Raw genomic sequence first — 15,002 nt, 5'->3', positions numbered from 1 at the left:
CCACCGGGCCCGGCCGACGGCAGTCACCCGCCAGTGGTCCGATCACCGGCGGGTGGCAGGGAGCCGTGACTCAGTGCCTGCGCCCAGGAGAGAGAAAATAACGCCTTGTAACGGTTGCGCAAACCACGTACAAGTGCGGCATGGCAAAGGGAGCGCTGGCGCTTGGGATGGTGGGGATGGTGATCGGAGCATGTGCTCCTTGTGCCGACGCGTTTCATCATCATGCAGGGTTATGGACTTCGACCTCTCCTTGCTCGATGCAGCGACAGACGTTCTTTGTTGGTCTGAGCGCCCGCGGGAAACTGCAGCGAACCGGCACAGTGGGATTGAGAGCAGGCGGCGAGCCCGAGGGGGAGGAGGAGGGAAGGAGATCAGAGGACGATGCATGGAAGAACGCAAAGAGCTACGACTCGGGAGTCAAGAAGGGTTCATTCGAGGACGTGCCAACACCAATCTACACCAGAGAAGAACGTGTGAAGGATGCTCAAGGTTGGCTGAATGGCAGGAGCCTCTTCGACAAGAGCACGGGATCGCAACGGCCCATGGATCCAATCCGGCAGCAGGAGGTGAAACTTGACTTGATCGTATGCTGGTGATGAGTTGACATGCGGCTGATCCAGTGGGACTCGGTGAACCTGTTTGCCAACGAGAACTCTTTCAAGGCTGGTTTCGTTGGCATCCTCCTCCTCGCAGCCTTCTACGTGTCCGTCTATAACTCAGGAGGGATCGATGGATCCCAGAGAGTTTATGAGGGAGCAGAGGAGGGTTGCGTGCTAGAGTCGAATCCTGCCTGTCGTTACTGAGCAGCTGAGAGCATCAGTGAGAACTGAACTAAAGTTGCATTTCGCTCAAAGCTTTGGAATGTGATGAGGCCTGAAAGATGAATGTGCTCGATCCTTTGCAACTTTCATTCATGTTCGATTGTTCGTCTCTCTCTCTTCCTCTGACCTCCATCTGTCTTGTGTGTTGCCACAGGTGTTGACTCAGCCGCAACTTGGCACTGTCACCGCGCCGGTACTAGGTCCGAGCATGGCCCGCCTTGTAAAGTATCTCAGTCTTCCGATCTTCGCGAGTCACCGAGTCTAAGTGCCGTCCTACCGTAGCTCTCTCGGACAGGAATGGCTGCCAATCACTACTGATGACTGGCCGCGAAGCAAGTTCAACCGTTGAACCGTTGAACCGCGGTGGCACGGTCGATCACCGTCGCCGCCGCCGCGGTACGGTGCGTCTCACCCGGCCGCGGCGTGGCACTGAACTTGGGGACTTCGAGCCTCAGCTGAGTGGCAAGTCACTGAGCCGCAACTTGAAGTAGCCTCGGTGAAGCCATTAGTTGCCCCGGCATCCGACTTAGGCTACTCCGATCAAGGCAGCCCGGCCGGCCGCCGCGCCCGGCGGACCTCGGGCCTGGTGCCGCGTGACGGTGACGGCCCGCCGCCCGGCGTGGCCGCGGGGCCTGGCGAGTCTGTCCGATCCCGGCGGCGATCCCGACTGCGAGTCCGATCCGATGATCCGGCCCGGCCCGTGCCATCGGATGATCCGTCAGACAGCGAAGTATTAATTTAACTTAACTCCGATTTGAGCCTGAGAAGAAAAACTGAGTAGCATACTGAAACGCCGAGATTCCGCCGGGACCTGGCTCGGGCGGCAAACCGTGCCGTGCACTGAAGCAGCAGGCGCGTGATGCGGCATCCTCCGATGACGTGCCGCTGAGTCAGGTCAGTGATGAAGTTGCAAACGCATGAGGTCTTCATGCCATGATGCGTTTGCAGGGTCAAGTCTCCCGACTGAGCCTCGGAGTCCGACGCAGGCTGAGGCCCCCGCGGCCGGGCGGCCCGGTCAGGCTGACTCAGTCCGATCGGATTATCCTCGTACAGGCTGATTTTTAACTTAACTTTGAACCCACTCCGCAGTAAAAAGAAACACAGAGTTCCTGGCTAGCTCGCGGCTGAGGCGAGCTCGGGCCACAGCATCGCAACCAGCGAGCTGATATGGAGGTGGACTTGGAGTCCGCTTGGCAGTCCGAGGAGGAGAGGGTATGGAGTCCCTTCTCCTCCTCCTCTCCTCCACCTCAACAGCGTGAAGAAGTTCGCCAAGACCCTCAGCTCTTCCTTCTCCATAATCTGAACAATGTGCTTCAACAGTCGAAACCGCTTGTCCAGCAAAGTTGTCCTCTTCATGCCGCAGACAAGTTGCACTTGGCGACTGCGAGCCTGGCAATGCCAGCAGAGATTTTACGTCTTGAGCAGAAAGCAAATAAAGTTTGGTCGACACACGATGCAGAGCGGGCGCTGACGTCTGAGGAGCAGAGAGCCCTTCGAGACATCATGGAGTTTCTCCAGGTTCATCGCACTACTCTCATGTCGAAGAGAATTGAAGACTTGACCGACGAGAAACTTCATCGCCTCTCTTGCATGCATCAGAAAGTCAGAGAGTGGGAGCAGGATCGCGTTGTCAAGCTCTGCTCCAACGGCGCGCGCTCCATCCTCGGCTTTAGCTCCATGCTAGTGCTGGACCAAGAAAAGTTCGACGATTACATGACAACATTTGGGGATGTGCAAGCGTGGAGACCAGGAATGCCATTTTCAAGATTGAAAAGGCCGATGAAGGCGACGCGTGAGCTCCTTCGCCAGTGCGCTTTGATGAAGAATATTGACGCAGACACAAGTTTGACAAAGTATGTGTTCAGAGAGAACAAGGTGAAGTGCAACTGCCGTCTTCTGTTTTCTCAACGGTCTCTTTCACAATCTTGAGTGACGTTTACATAGCATGAGAATAGCAATCGTTCTGTCAATGACGGCAGGCGTTGTTGCTGAACGTAACACTCAATCAGAATTGAATTAACATGAAGAATTGAAGTTCGATCCACCATTCCTTTGAACATGAAAACTCAAATGTTGTTCTTCTGCCTGATAACTCGTTCCTGTCAGCGCATGAACTGCAGAAGGGTAAGCATCTAACGAGGAAGGAATGTACTTATCCTCGGTATATGAAACTAATGAAGCGTTTGGCTGAGACTCTTGGAAGCAATCTCGCGTGGGAGGAGTCATAAAGCTTCAGCTTAGAGGTTTTGGGTTGTTTTTTGATTTATTATAATTATTAGCTATCGGAATTGCACACGCACACCATCCGACGCATACTTACCATTTGTTTGGGGGATTTTCTCAAAGCTTATGTATCATTTTTTTGGTATTTTTTCCTGATCAAAGCCGATCCAGGCACAGAAGATTACCAAAACTCATGAAAGAGCCTGTAGAAAGTATGCTTGTAAACTGCTGGATATCGATCCATTCATCCTTTGTTGAGTCGATGGCAGTTGCTCTTCAAACGGGACATGTCGAAGTTCCATGACTCGAAGTTCAAACAACGAGCCTTGAACGGTTTCGCAGATTTTCTGCAATGATGACGAGCAGGGGCGATGCCACACATTCGCAGAAGATCGTACACAGGCCAAGCCCAGTACGTGATTGTCACACCGTTGCCGCGCCAGCATCCGCCATCATTGTTCTTCACCATCAAAGTCGCTGCCTCAACGAAGCGCGCTAGATCAGAGACTTGCAGCTCCTGAAAGCCGAAGATACTTGCATCAATGCCGGAGCATTTAATGACTTTCTCTTGAACGAGCCTTTCAAACAGCTTCTTGACCTCGATGATGCGCCTCACAGACTTTTTCTTCAGGTTGGTCACCGCGTCACCCGCGTTCCTGCTCACATACTCGAAAACATGTTCCTCGAACGACAAGGAGACCGCCTCATGGACATCAGGAGCTGACAAAGGAAGAGGAGAAGCAGACTGAAAAGAAGAAAGAGGAGGAGACTCAGGATCGTAAGTTGAGATCTCCCTGGTCCGCTGATTTTCTTTCTCTATCCGTTCCTCATCCGGAAAATTCACTCTCTCACTCTCTTCGTCATCGGATCTCACAAATGCATCCAAGGGAGAAGACGTCCTTCGGGATGAAGAGAAAAGCGCTTGCAACTCTGGCGTCATGTCATCGTATGGACAACGAGGACAAAATGATGTTGGAGAAGAAGCATCGCCTTTTGCCGTCTGAGTCTGTTCGCCAGAAGAATGTACGATTCCATCAAGCATATTTCCACGCTCGCCGAAAAAAGGTAGGGGAGAATGTTGCACCTCAAGGTTGTATTTCCCCACTGGAGCAACAAGCCCATCCTCATCGACGACTTGGTTGTTTGAGAATGGTTGATATTGGGAGAATGTCAGGGCTTCGCAGCCCGTTGATACCATCTCCCCATACTCAACCAAGTAATCCTTCCCAAACGGGCCTTGAACAGGAGAAAGACTTCCCTGAACAAGGCCTATGATCCCCTCCCCTCCCGTGTCAACTTCTTCCCCCTCGGTCGATACCACTTCACCATGAGGGGTGGGATCCTTGCAGGAGGAGTCAGAGGACAGCTGAACGTCCTCGCACTCCTCCACACAAGAAAGCCCTGAAGTCGAACGGGAGTGCATGGACGGGGGGGACGAGGATGGGGAGTTTTATTAGTGTTATTATTCCTAGAATATTTTATAAAGTAAGTTTGTAAGTGAAATTTCAAAAACATTTTATATTTTTCTACCCTTTACTCCATTTTTACCTCCATTTTCTTGGTCCGCCTTTGCCACCCTACCCCCTCGTAGCAACCCTTGTCTACACGGATATACCCCCCAAGGCTGTGGGACTTCAACTGGACCCGTGTAGAACGTACCTACCAAACTACCCCCGTAGACGTCCACTACCCTACTACTTTTCACTCTATGGGACCCTCCCCGCCCCTTTACTCCCTCACATTCAACTTCGATGCACCACCTCCACCCTCAGCTGGCACTTCAGACCTACCCACCTCAGCTCCTGAAACGAGACACAAATGGAGTAGACACCCCTCCTTGGTCGAGCCTCTCCACCCGTCCTTCACCCTCGCAAGCATTATTACCCCCGGGGACCTCCTGGGCCCACCTGGGGCTTCTTACAAAGACTTATAGAATTTAGTGTATAGTGCTCTTAAAACTTACTTTTAGGATCAAAAATTTCCTATGGCAACAGCTATGACTCAGGGTCCTACAGAGGTGCTAATAATCCATCCACCTGAGTCTTTCACTCAACTTTTACTCTAAAGAACTGAGTTGATCGGATAAGATCGGACCCCCGGGGCCCGGCCCCGAGCCACTGTCAGACTCTTGACCTTACACCGACAGTGGCTCCGGCGATCATCTAATCACGTGACCGGGTGGATCATCATTTATTGTTTGGGATAACCATCGGCCGGCGGGATACGGGGCACAGACAGTCGAATGAATACTTAAGTCAGTAACTAGAAGTTTATCTCTTCATTCGCTCTCGTCGCATCTGCCAGACTGGATCGTCAGCATCTCCTACCCCCTGACCTCCCTTCATCCGAGTCCCTCAGTCCTACCCCCTGACCTCCCTTCATCCGAGTCCCTCAGTCCTACCCCCTTTCCTCCCTTCATCTCCCTCAGTCCTACCCCCTTTCCTCCCTTCATCTCCCTCAGTCCTACCCCCTGACCTCCCTTCATCTCCCTCAGTCCTACCCCCTGACCTCCCTTCATCTCCCTCAGTCCTACCCCCTGACCTCCCTTCATCTCCCTCAGTCCTACCCCCTGACCTCCCTTCATCTCCCTCAGTCCTACCCCCTGACCTCCCTTCATCTCCCTCAGTCCTACCCCCCTCTACACAACCTGCGTGGTGGTTCCTCCCCGATTCCTGCGGACGGTAGAGGAGGAGATGCGGTTGCTGGGCTTGCCGCTGCTGGTGTCCGGCATGACAAGCTCAACGGATTGGTAAATCCTCATGAGGTTCTGCGCTGCTCGTCAGAGTCGAGTAGCCACCAGTTGGAAGTACCTGACGGCGATCGGTGTAGGGGGTGGGGAAGAAATCCGGGAAGAAGCGCTGTATTTTTGCGTTGGTAAGGAGGTCGGAGGGAGGGAGGGAGGGAGAGATGGAGAGGAGGACAAGCAGAAGGAGGAGGAGGGGAAGGAGAAAGAGCAGGATAAAGATTACCTGGATGAAGGAGAATACAAGGACATGGCCGACGGGGCTGCGAGGAAGGGAGGATGAGACGGAGAAGGTGACTGAGAGGAGTCAGAAGAAAACCTGAGGGGAATAAGAAGGATGATGATGAAGGGGATGAAAGTGATGAGGTCCTTTGCTGTTCTCCTGAGAGTGCGGACCTGCGAAGTTGTGAAGAAAGGGAAAGGATGCAGAGCAGAAGATGAGGTGGGACAACGAGAGAGGGAGGAGAGAGCAATAGCGGGCGAGAACGAGGAAGGAGCAGGATAAGTTCAGGAGGGACGGACACGTGTTGATGAGTGTCAAGAGTAGGAGGAGAGAATGGAGGGGGACGAGGATTGAGCACCTCTCTTGGCTGGAGGGTGTCTCCGAGCGCGGCCTACAAGCTCCCCATTAGACGGGCTCGGCAGGAAGAGGAGGAGGAGAAGAAGAGGAGTAGGATGAGGAGGAGGAGAAAGCGGAGGAGGATGAGGGGGAGGAGGAGAAGAAGGAGGAGTAGGATAAGGATAAGGATGAGGATGATGATGAGGAGGAGAAGGAGTAGTAGTAGTAGTAGTAGTAGTAGTAGTAGGAGGAGGAGGGAGGGCACCTTGATGATCAGTCGGACGGCGTACTGCACGTCCGTTCCCAGCAGCTTGCTGCCCTCCACGTAGAACCTCGCACCGTCGGCAAACTTTCTTCCCACGTCCTGCAAGACTATTAACAGCTTGAGAGGACAATAAGCCTTTCTCGCCTGAAACGAGAAAGAAAACTTCGGCACCAGCGGCAGACCCTCATCAAGGATCTGACGAGAGCATCAGCACTCTAATCATTGAAGGGAGAGGAGGAGGAGGAGGAGGTGGTGGTGGTGGTCGTGGAGAATGAGAAGGAGGGGGGGAGAGGAGGAGGGGGAAAAGGAGAAGGAGGGGGGGGGGGGGGTTGGTGGGGGAGAGAGACAGAGACAGAGACAGAGACAGCGAGGAGAGAGGATTTAGGGTTGAGTAGGTGATGACTTGCCTCGTCCAACCCCAGACGTCTTGCGAGGTCAGCTACATCATTTGCAACCACTGCAATAAGAATTCACTCTCCCTGCTTCACACCCCCTTCCCTCGCATTGCCTGAGAGCTCGTTGGAGTCAATGAAGCTCTTCCTCACGACGTCGTCCAACATGAAGGTCTCCTGCGAGGCGATGCCACCATGCTCCTCCTCCCCTACGCTGTCCTCCTCTCCCAGGCTGTCGTAGATGTTGGTTGCGTTGCGATCCTGGACGGTCTCGGAGAGCTGATCTAGCGTGACGACCTGAGCATCGAGCAGACCTGCACCAGCACATGAGAGGGAAATCATCAACCCCCTTACCCCAACTCCACAAATCCTCTACTTCTCCTCCCCTCCTCCCCACATTCACCCCCTCCCCCTCCTACCAAACTCAGCCACAGCAAGTTTCTGCTGCTCTTGCACTTCCTCCGACTGCTCGATCTCGTAGGTAAGGTAGATACAAATCCTCTCCATGTCGAGCTGGAGCTGCGGAAGGAATGAGCTCACAAAAGACTGAGCAAGAACGAGGAACAGGGAGGTAGGAAAACGAGCTGAGTGGGAGCAGGTGAAACAAGGAGTGAGAAGTAGGAGAAACCTCTTGAAGGGCAAGGAACTGCTCGGCTCGCTGAACCCGAGCTTCCCAATCTCTAATCTCAGAGATGAGCGCTGCAAGAGCCTCGTTGAAGGCCTTGGGGTCACTTCGCGTCGACGACTTTCTCTTCTGATTTCGATTCGGTTTTTCCGCATCTTCATGAAGTTCGCCGCCTTCTCTAAGACGTTGAAGGGATCTGAAGAGAAACAAGGCGGCGATCATGATCAAGGGCAGGCAGTGTAGCGCCGTCACCTGTACAAGGAATCTCTTCTCTCTTCTGCTATGATCAGATCATCTTGAGCTTGAACCACCTTGGCCTGAATCCATGATCAATCGGATGATGAAGAAGAGGAGCGAGCAAGAGAAAGAGGAAAGCTACGTGGAGAAGGAGGAAGGAGAGGAGACTTGGACCGAATGGAAACGAACAAGTACAAGAAAGAGATACAACATGGGGAAGAACAAGATGCATGTGCGAGGAAAGAAAAGGATGCATGAAGTCACCAACCTCCAGCTCAAGTCCAACAGGATCATTCAAGAGAGCATCTTTCAACGCTGTCAAGTTCCTTGCTGCTGCTTCCTCACCTGCGCAATTTGTCAACTGCGTCTCCTCCATATTAGTTGTCTCTCACCAGGCGGGACCCCGTTCAGACGCGCCCACAGCTCTTTCCCCATCCTCGTAACCTGCAGCGACAAGACTTCAACCCTCACACCTGCTCTGTCCATCCCTTCCACCTCATCTCGAGTTCCGAAGTCAAAGTCCAACGACCCATCCTCGCGTACGAAGGCCTTGGCAGGTTGTGAGACAAGAGGGAGCGAGATGAAGCAGAGTCACTTGAAGGACAGGCTTGAGCTCTTCCTCCTTCCGACGAACATTGTCTGCAACCTGAGCAAGACTTACTCCTCTCTCCTCCTCCTCGCTCAGCCTCGAAACCTCCTTCGCTCGACCCTCAATGGCAGCTTGCAAAACTCCTCCGATGCTGACCAAGCGTAACCAGGCACACAGGGATGCAGGAGGCGACGAGTTGGGACAGCAGCAGTAGACGACAGGAGCGAGAGCAATCGTATCTCACCTTGAGACGTCAAACGATCGCATGCTGTCCAACCATTCTCTAAGTCCAGAATGTCACGACATGTGGTCGCACAAGCGGCAAACTCACTTTGCTTGGCTGATGTACGTGCTAGCGCCTTCGTTGTCTCTTCCCGTCTTGAATGCAAATCACAACATGCAGGTACACGGTACACGATGATTTCACCTCTGACTGTGCGTCTACGTTGGAGTTTTCAATATTCGATCTGCTGCTTTCAGCAAACCCAGCCTCGACGCGTCTTGCAACCTGAGAGTGCAAATCAACAAAAGCAGCGATAGAGTGTAGATCTCCATTCACCTGCTCCTGCATATCTAGCAGTCTGTCGCGCAACGATAGCAGCTCTGCTTCGGTCATCGAGATTCTACCAGCGCCATACATGTCAATGGCGGTGAAACACGCTCCCAGCCTGCGAAAGATGCGATCGTAGTCGATGGTGGTTCTCGTTCTCACTCCGTTCGCCTCCATCCCAACAGTATTGGCGAACAGACCGGAGGTGTCAAGTTTCAGCGCGAACTCTGCCGACGTCAGCGTCTCCATGACGTCTTTCTTGAAGAGCAGGTCTCTAAGTTTCTGCAGGCGGGGGGTAGGCTTCCTGAGCAAGCTGATTTGACTCGGCTGGCTCTCGCTAGCTTTCGGTAGTTTCATCTCGTGGATCTGAGCGCTCGAGGACGAATGCACAGACCCCGGCTCCTTCCCGCCCCCACCCGACTCTTCTACTGGCAGCGAAATGCCTTGATTCACTTCTTCGACGTTCTCCCTCCCAGCAGAGCGAAGAGAGCAGCGTCCATGTCTGCGATGAGAGGAGAAGAGTTCTTTCAGAAGAGGATCGATACTCGGGCCTCCGTTCCCTGTCGCCATTCCGCTTGCTGGTGTCCGTGACAAAACCTGTAATTGAAGCGCTGACGGGTTCTGAACGTGCTGTCCAGCATTGAACACAGATGGACGGAACGAAACAACAAACGAATTCACTTGATGCGTACTGAAGAAGGAGAAGAGCAAGAGGCACAGCACAATCTTGCTTCGCACCATCGCCTTTGCCCCTGTTCACGATCTACAAGGACCTGTTTTGCTTGCTGCTGAAGCAACCCAACTTCAAGGATGCATCTTTCTTCTCACTTTGATTGCTCTACTCCAACAAGTTTTATCTTCTTTCCATCCTTCCTTCACCATGTGTCGCTTCTCCTCCTCCTCCTCCCCCTGCTCCTGCTCCTCCTCGCCTTCCTCCCTCTGCCCCACTTGTCATGCAGGCCTTTTATCGGCCGCGTTACACCCGTAACCCCCACCACCTTTGGATCAACCCTACCCCAACATAGGCATCACCATTCTGATGGACCCACACATTGTACCCACCAATCTGCTCACAGGACCCCCCCTCACTAATTTTCATGACGAAGTACCCCTGAAGTCCAGTACCCCTACCCCCATGCACGTCATGGACTGGTGACCTGATTTGTAGATTTACATCATCTTCGGAGAGCAATTACGGCAGTTCAGGTCAGGAGGACGAGGAGGACGAGGAGGGAAAGGTCGAGGATGTGGACTGAATGGCTGGTAAGGATAACGGTCAGAGAAGCTTCTGCAACGCCCACAAGGCTTTTCTCGTTTCATGCATGACCTCCCATATCGATGAAGACGGATATCTTGAAAATCAGGCGCTCAAATAATTTCTTATCTGTCCATCATTCATAATCTTTCAAGTTGCCTTTCATTAGATTAATTATGGTCTATGTTCCTATTCAACACATTTTCTATCAACAAGTTGTACGTTTCTCAAGTGCGTTTACGAATCCCCAGACCTAGGAGATGACGACTGAAGTGATTCGGTAGATGATTTGTCCTGTCCCATTCTGCAGTACAAGAGGTTAGAAGCTGATTTTGACACAAGATCGAAGGCAAATGTGACATACCCATAATATGTGCTCAGAGAACTGGTTGTGTCCTCTGATGGGTTCGTCTCGCAAGGAACAGAAACTGCAAGGAGCGACTCAACCAGGGAGAGCGCGAGAGCAAGAGGGAAACCTTCGCTGGAGTCAAACTGGACATCTGACTTCATGTCCGAGTCCTTCACGGCTTCAGCACATGTGGAACCATCGGCGCCTCCAGAGCTGTTCCACCACCACATCATTCTCGCGCAAAGTTGCCTGAAGGAGGACCTGGATGTTTCGTTGCCTTTCTGACGCGCCATCTTTTGAAAAAACTTTTGCGCATGTGTTTTAACCTGTTCAATAAAAGATGAGTACCGAAGAGCCTGTGGGCTATAATCTCAACCTGTGTGGAGGTTCTCGTTCCAACATATCCTGCAATCGCTTTGAAATTTCGTTGCCCATGGACCTTGGGAGGGTCAGAGCGATGTGTAGATCCTAGCACCATCGGAATACCTTAAGCCCTTCGAGAAATCTCTGATGCTCTTGAGCTGTCCAGTATCGAGATTTCCACTCCTGTGGAGGATGACCAAACGAGCATAAGAAACAATATGTCTTACTTGTTGCTGTCGCGAAATCTGTTGTTCCATCTGCTTCTTTTGTACTAAATTCTGCAAGCATGTCAGATGCATAGGAACGGAAACAATACCTTGCCTGCAGCTCATTCAACTCCAAAGAGACCTCTCGCAAACGCTATGTTACCAAAAATATAGAAAGTCAAAATCTGATGCCAATAAGAGAAAAAACGAAAACCTGCTTGAGCTCCAGATTTTCAGAAGCAACTTCCAGCAACGCTGTCACTTCAGGCTCATCTCCAGCACCCACAAGGAATCCTGCAGAGAGATATGGTCATAAAAGAATGCACTCGTCGCAGATATACCGAGGTGATTTGAATCCTCAAGGCCGTCTTGTCGCGCGCTATAAATCGGAGAGTAGCCATCGGGCAAGGTTGGCCTCGCCTGAACAGGTGCTGGCGCGCTGGGATCCGATTCATCGTTCTCCAAAGGTCCAGCTGGGCCATTCTATGTGAATAGTCAAAAGAAAGCAAGCGAAGAAGCAAAAACGCATACATGATGGTATGCCCGTCTTCTGTTGGGGAGCATATTCCAACTACGATTCACAATGTGCTGTGGATAGTTTCCACCGAATGGAGTTTGATTGAGTTGATATGGAGGACAGCTAAGATGTATTGGTCAGTATCCCCGCAAATCACTTTCAGTAAAGCAGCATCAAGACCTTGGTGAATCCATAGGGTGAGGAGCAGATCGGTGCATGCTTTCGGACCCAAGAAGTAGTCTTGATGGATCAGGCTGCTGTAGTAGACCAGTAAGCAAGAAATGGATGATTTAAAGAAAGACAAACCACGGGACTGCTTGCTGCGAACTTGGATCTGGGATGGGGTTGACGATAATGTGATTCTGTAGGAGTGTGTCTAGCAGCTGGCGACGCTCCCAATGGGTTGGAATTTCCCGCCCCCTGCTCATCATGCTGGAATGATCCATGGGTATCTGTTGCAATGGATCAGACACACGTCTTGACACGATCGAGACTACGTTATGACTGCTCGGGACAGGATACGAAGGGATATCGAAATCTGACAATTCACTGTGACCTCTTTTCCTGGCACCTGCTGATTGTGAATTCAGCAGCATGGAAGTGGTTCTGGTGCGGACTCGCAAACTCTATTTGGTTTTACCGTTCTTGACCAGTATTGTGTTTGACATCAATTCCTGTGAAGCTAAAATCAAGAACAAGACTCTTGCTGATTCTAGGAAATCTTACTTGAACACAAATAGGTTCTCATTCATTTGACCGAGAAAAATGATTCTGTATTGCAGTATTTCAGATTGTCACTTGAAAAACTTCGTTCATGTGGTCGGGTCGTACAACAGAGGAATTATTTTTACATTCTGCTACAAAAGATCTGGAATAGTTCAAGTCTTCTTCTTAGTCAACGAGCTTACTCAATCTACAGGAATTTCACAATTCACACTTAGAATCAGTTCAATTTTTTCGAAGGCTGTGTCCCGATCACAATGCTATGCTTCTACCTGGCGTTTCTAATGGCTACAGCATGCACTTAGTTTCGCCTCCTGCTTGGCCTCCTTCTGTTAGCGATCCATCGTCTTCTTGCCTATTGTCCCCCCCATGCTCTCCTCTTCTGCACTCTGCATACTAATCTAGCATTGTCTGTCTCATTGCATCGGCCCGTCTCTCATGAACTTCCCAGGCTTTCATCTTTGCTAATCAACGCCTTCAACCATGGAATCTCGCTTCAATCTTCCCCCAACCCCTCCACCCTGACCCCTCTTCCAGCCTGACCCCCACCCTCTGGTCAGATTCATGCTAGTTAAAAAGAAAGTCTGTACACCCGTGCAAAGTCATGGTCATGGACCCGTGATATCGTATTCCCTTCTCGTCAAGGTACTTTATAGAGTCCAATCTGCTCATTCTTTGTTTTTGGATGTTGGTGGGACGGGTCGTATCTCCCGGTCGAGATTTATTGAACACCACCCCCTATTTTATGTACTTTCACCCCATCTCAGGGTTATTTCCTCTGGGAGATTGCAATCACCCGCAATCTCCCATGAGCTCGCACGACTAACACCGACCACCCCTTTAATTAGATGCAGGGTTAGTAAATATGGGGGTGGGGATCATGACATTTCTAAAGACCCCATCGTCAGGGTCACTGGTCCCAACATTTCAATGCTTTGGGAGATAATTTGAAAATATAAATCACATTGAGAGAATTCGAAATGAAAATGTCTGAGGAACGGTTGAGATGAGGTGGGTGGGGGTGTATAGTGGGATCCTGCCTTGACTTCTATTGGTAGTGGAATGCACACAACATCAGAAGGGGTTGGTAACTGAGATTGTTGGGGGTGGGGGTAGTATTTCAACACACAAATCAAAATTGAGTATTTTTAAAGCAAACTCTCGGAAACTATTTCAGAGATCTAAAACTATTATACATATATAAGTGTTTTAGAAAAGGAGCCAAAAACACCTTTGAGTAAAAGCCTACTTCCCAGGGTGTAGGTGTCGCGTGTGAAAGGAACAAATCAAATTTGCCATTCAAAAGCGCGACTTCGATACTTCCTGGCCCCCGCGCCTTCGGCCCGGAATCATGGGCCCGATCATGACTCATAACTTTTACTCAAAGTTAAGTTAAAAATCAGTACGAGGACAATTAGGAGCCTAGAGTCGAGGAGCCTCGGAGGCTTGACTGTGACCCTGACTGTCGCACAGGCCAAACGGCCGGATCATGAATCATGGCACTTGCTAGTCACTCAGTCAGCGGCGGGACTATGCTCACTGCCGATCTGTCATACGGTAGTACACCAGCCTAGTAGTTCGGAACTTGTGAAGGCACTGTCATCTATTGTACACGGAGAGGATTTTACTAAGTGCTCTCAACGCCTCCGCATGTGCAGTGACATGTCCCGGCGCTGTTAGAGTTCTCGTAGATCTTCTTGAGATCTGCATGCACGTGAGATGGACGAGGGAGAGCAGGAGGGAGAGCAGGGGAAGGTGAGGGGAAGGAAACAGAGAGGGAGCGGAGAGGGATCGAGGGGAGAAGCAGACCATTGTAGTAGCTGGCAGGGCCTGTCTCCTTCTCGTCTGTACTGACACACTGGCAAGTTCCTGCAACTCGATCAGCCTGGCAGTGCAAGGGGAGGGAGGGGAGGGGAGGAGATCCACGGTTAAGGGGAGTGGAGTGGAGTGGAGTGGAGTTGAGAGGTACGAGAGTGGAGGGGGGAGGGGAGGGAGGGGAGGCAACCCACCTTTCCCAGGTTTAGTGTTTTTGGAACCTGCCGGAATGTTAGCAATGCGTATGGAGAGAAAGAAGGGAGGGAAGAGAAGAAAGTGAGAGATAGGAAGGGGAGCTGTTAAGTTGGAAGTTCAACACCCGGAAAGAGAGAGGGGTAGACTGAGTAAGAGGTAGACAATCTAGGAGGGAAACCAGCAGGGCAGGATGGGAGCAAGAGGATGGGAGCAAGAGGAGGGAAGCTGCTAGTACAGGAGCAATTCTTCATGCATGAGCACGAGTAGGGCGTATCCTCGAACCCTCCTCGAATCCCCACATTCTTGTGCGGCCGCCATGCTGTTGGCTGAGCCTTTGCGGTCCTGTAGGAGAATCTTGAGTCTGAGAGGATGAGGAGAGCAGCTGTACCCTAGAGGAGCCAAGGCCCACTTCTTCCCCCCATCGTTACAGTACGAGGACCCCAAGCCTGCGGTTGAGCACCAGATCTGGGAGGAGTTTGAGCATGAGAGAGAAGCAGGAGGAGGGCATCCAGCAGGACGAGAGCAGGAGGGCGGAGGGCACCTGAGCAGAACCATATGCGTAGCAGAAGCCGTTC

General features: G+C 51.6%; 6 protein-coding genes across 6 annotated transcripts in view; 2 read left to right on the top strand and 4 right to left on the bottom strand.

Moving 5' to 3' along the window:
• The first annotated feature begins 127 nt into the window (after positions 1-127).
• GUITHDRAFT_155728 (hypothetical protein) lies at positions 128-901 on the top strand. Its single transcript, XM_005821362.1, has 2 exons — positions 128-566; positions 621-901. The coding sequence occupies exons 1-2, from the start codon at positions 141-143 to the stop codon at positions 801-803; spliced, it is 609 nt and encodes a 202-aa protein (XP_005821419.1). The 5' UTR covers positions 128-140; the 3' UTR covers positions 804-901.
• Positions 902-2,216: 1,315 nt separating this feature from the next.
• On the top strand, positions 2,217-2,750 carry GUITHDRAFT_119363 (hypothetical protein; the record flags this gene model as incomplete). The annotated part of the gene is made up of 1 exon (XM_005821361.1): positions 2,217-2,750. One exon carries the CDS (start codon positions 2,217-2,219, stop codon positions 2,748-2,750), a length of 534 nt encoding a protein of 177 aa, XP_005821418.1.
• Positions 2,751-3,069: 319 nt separating this feature from the next.
• GUITHDRAFT_155727 (hypothetical protein) lies at positions 3,070-4,476 on the bottom strand. The gene has a single exon (XM_005821360.1). It carries the CDS (start codon positions 4,465-4,467, stop codon positions 3,289-3,291), a length of 1,179 nt encoding a protein of 392 aa, XP_005821417.1. The 5' UTR covers positions 4,468-4,476; the 3' UTR covers positions 3,070-3,288.
• Positions 4,477-5,217: 741 nt separating this feature from the next.
• GUITHDRAFT_166205 (hypothetical protein) lies at positions 5,218-9,918 on the bottom strand. Its single transcript, XM_005821359.1, has 19 exons — positions 9,014-9,918; positions 8,882-8,962; positions 8,786-8,832; positions 8,699-8,737; positions 8,527-8,605; positions 8,258-8,414; positions 8,134-8,210; positions 7,881-7,945; positions 7,632-7,824; positions 7,423-7,522; positions 7,157-7,317; positions 6,783-6,806; positions 6,612-6,710; positions 6,369-6,401; positions 6,107-6,183; positions 6,014-6,050; positions 5,855-5,902; positions 5,692-5,811; positions 5,218-5,341 (listed from the first exon to the last, which is right to left on the bottom strand). Exons 1-19 carry the CDS (start codon positions 9,743-9,745, stop codon positions 5,315-5,317), a joined length of 2,196 nt encoding a protein of 731 aa, XP_005821416.1. The 5' UTR covers positions 9,746-9,918; the 3' UTR covers positions 5,218-5,314.
• A 594-nt stretch (positions 9,919-10,512) lies between these two features.
• On the bottom strand, positions 10,513-11,741 carry GUITHDRAFT_147214 (hypothetical protein; the record flags this gene model as incomplete). Its single annotated transcript, XM_005821358.1, has 9 exons — positions 10,513-10,563; positions 10,707-10,821; positions 10,870-10,934; positions 10,985-11,047; positions 11,095-11,154; positions 11,199-11,249; positions 11,392-11,471; positions 11,519-11,660; positions 11,709-11,741. The coding sequence occupies 9 exons, from the start codon at positions 11,739-11,741 to the stop codon at positions 10,513-10,515; spliced, it is 660 nt and encodes a 219-aa protein (XP_005821415.1).
• Positions 11,742-14,044: 2,303 nt separating this feature from the next.
• The window catches only part of GUITHDRAFT_166204 (hypothetical protein), a gene marked incomplete at both ends in the record, with an annotated part of 6,917 nt that continues 5,959 nt past the window's right edge, over positions 14,045-15,002 (bottom strand). The window contains 5 exons of the mRNA XM_005821357.1: positions 14,045-14,121; positions 14,227-14,286; positions 14,427-14,453; positions 14,663-14,769; positions 14,816-14,892. Coding sequence (XP_005821414.1) covers positions 14,045-14,121; positions 14,227-14,286; positions 14,427-14,453; positions 14,663-14,769; positions 14,816-14,892 — 348 coding nt within the window. The remainder of the gene's footprint in view (positions 14,122-14,226; positions 14,287-14,426; positions 14,454-14,662; positions 14,770-14,815; positions 14,893-15,002) is intronic.

This window comes from Guillardia theta (genome assembly GCF_000315625.1).
Source record: "Guillardia theta CCMP2712 unplaced genomic scaffold GUITHscaffold_145, whole genome shotgun sequence".
Taxonomy (NCBI): domain Eukaryota; class Cryptophyceae; order Pyrenomonadales; family Geminigeraceae; genus Guillardia; species Guillardia theta.
Note: the sequence above shows the minus strand (reverse complement) of the source record. Positions and strands in the feature narration are given on the sequence as shown.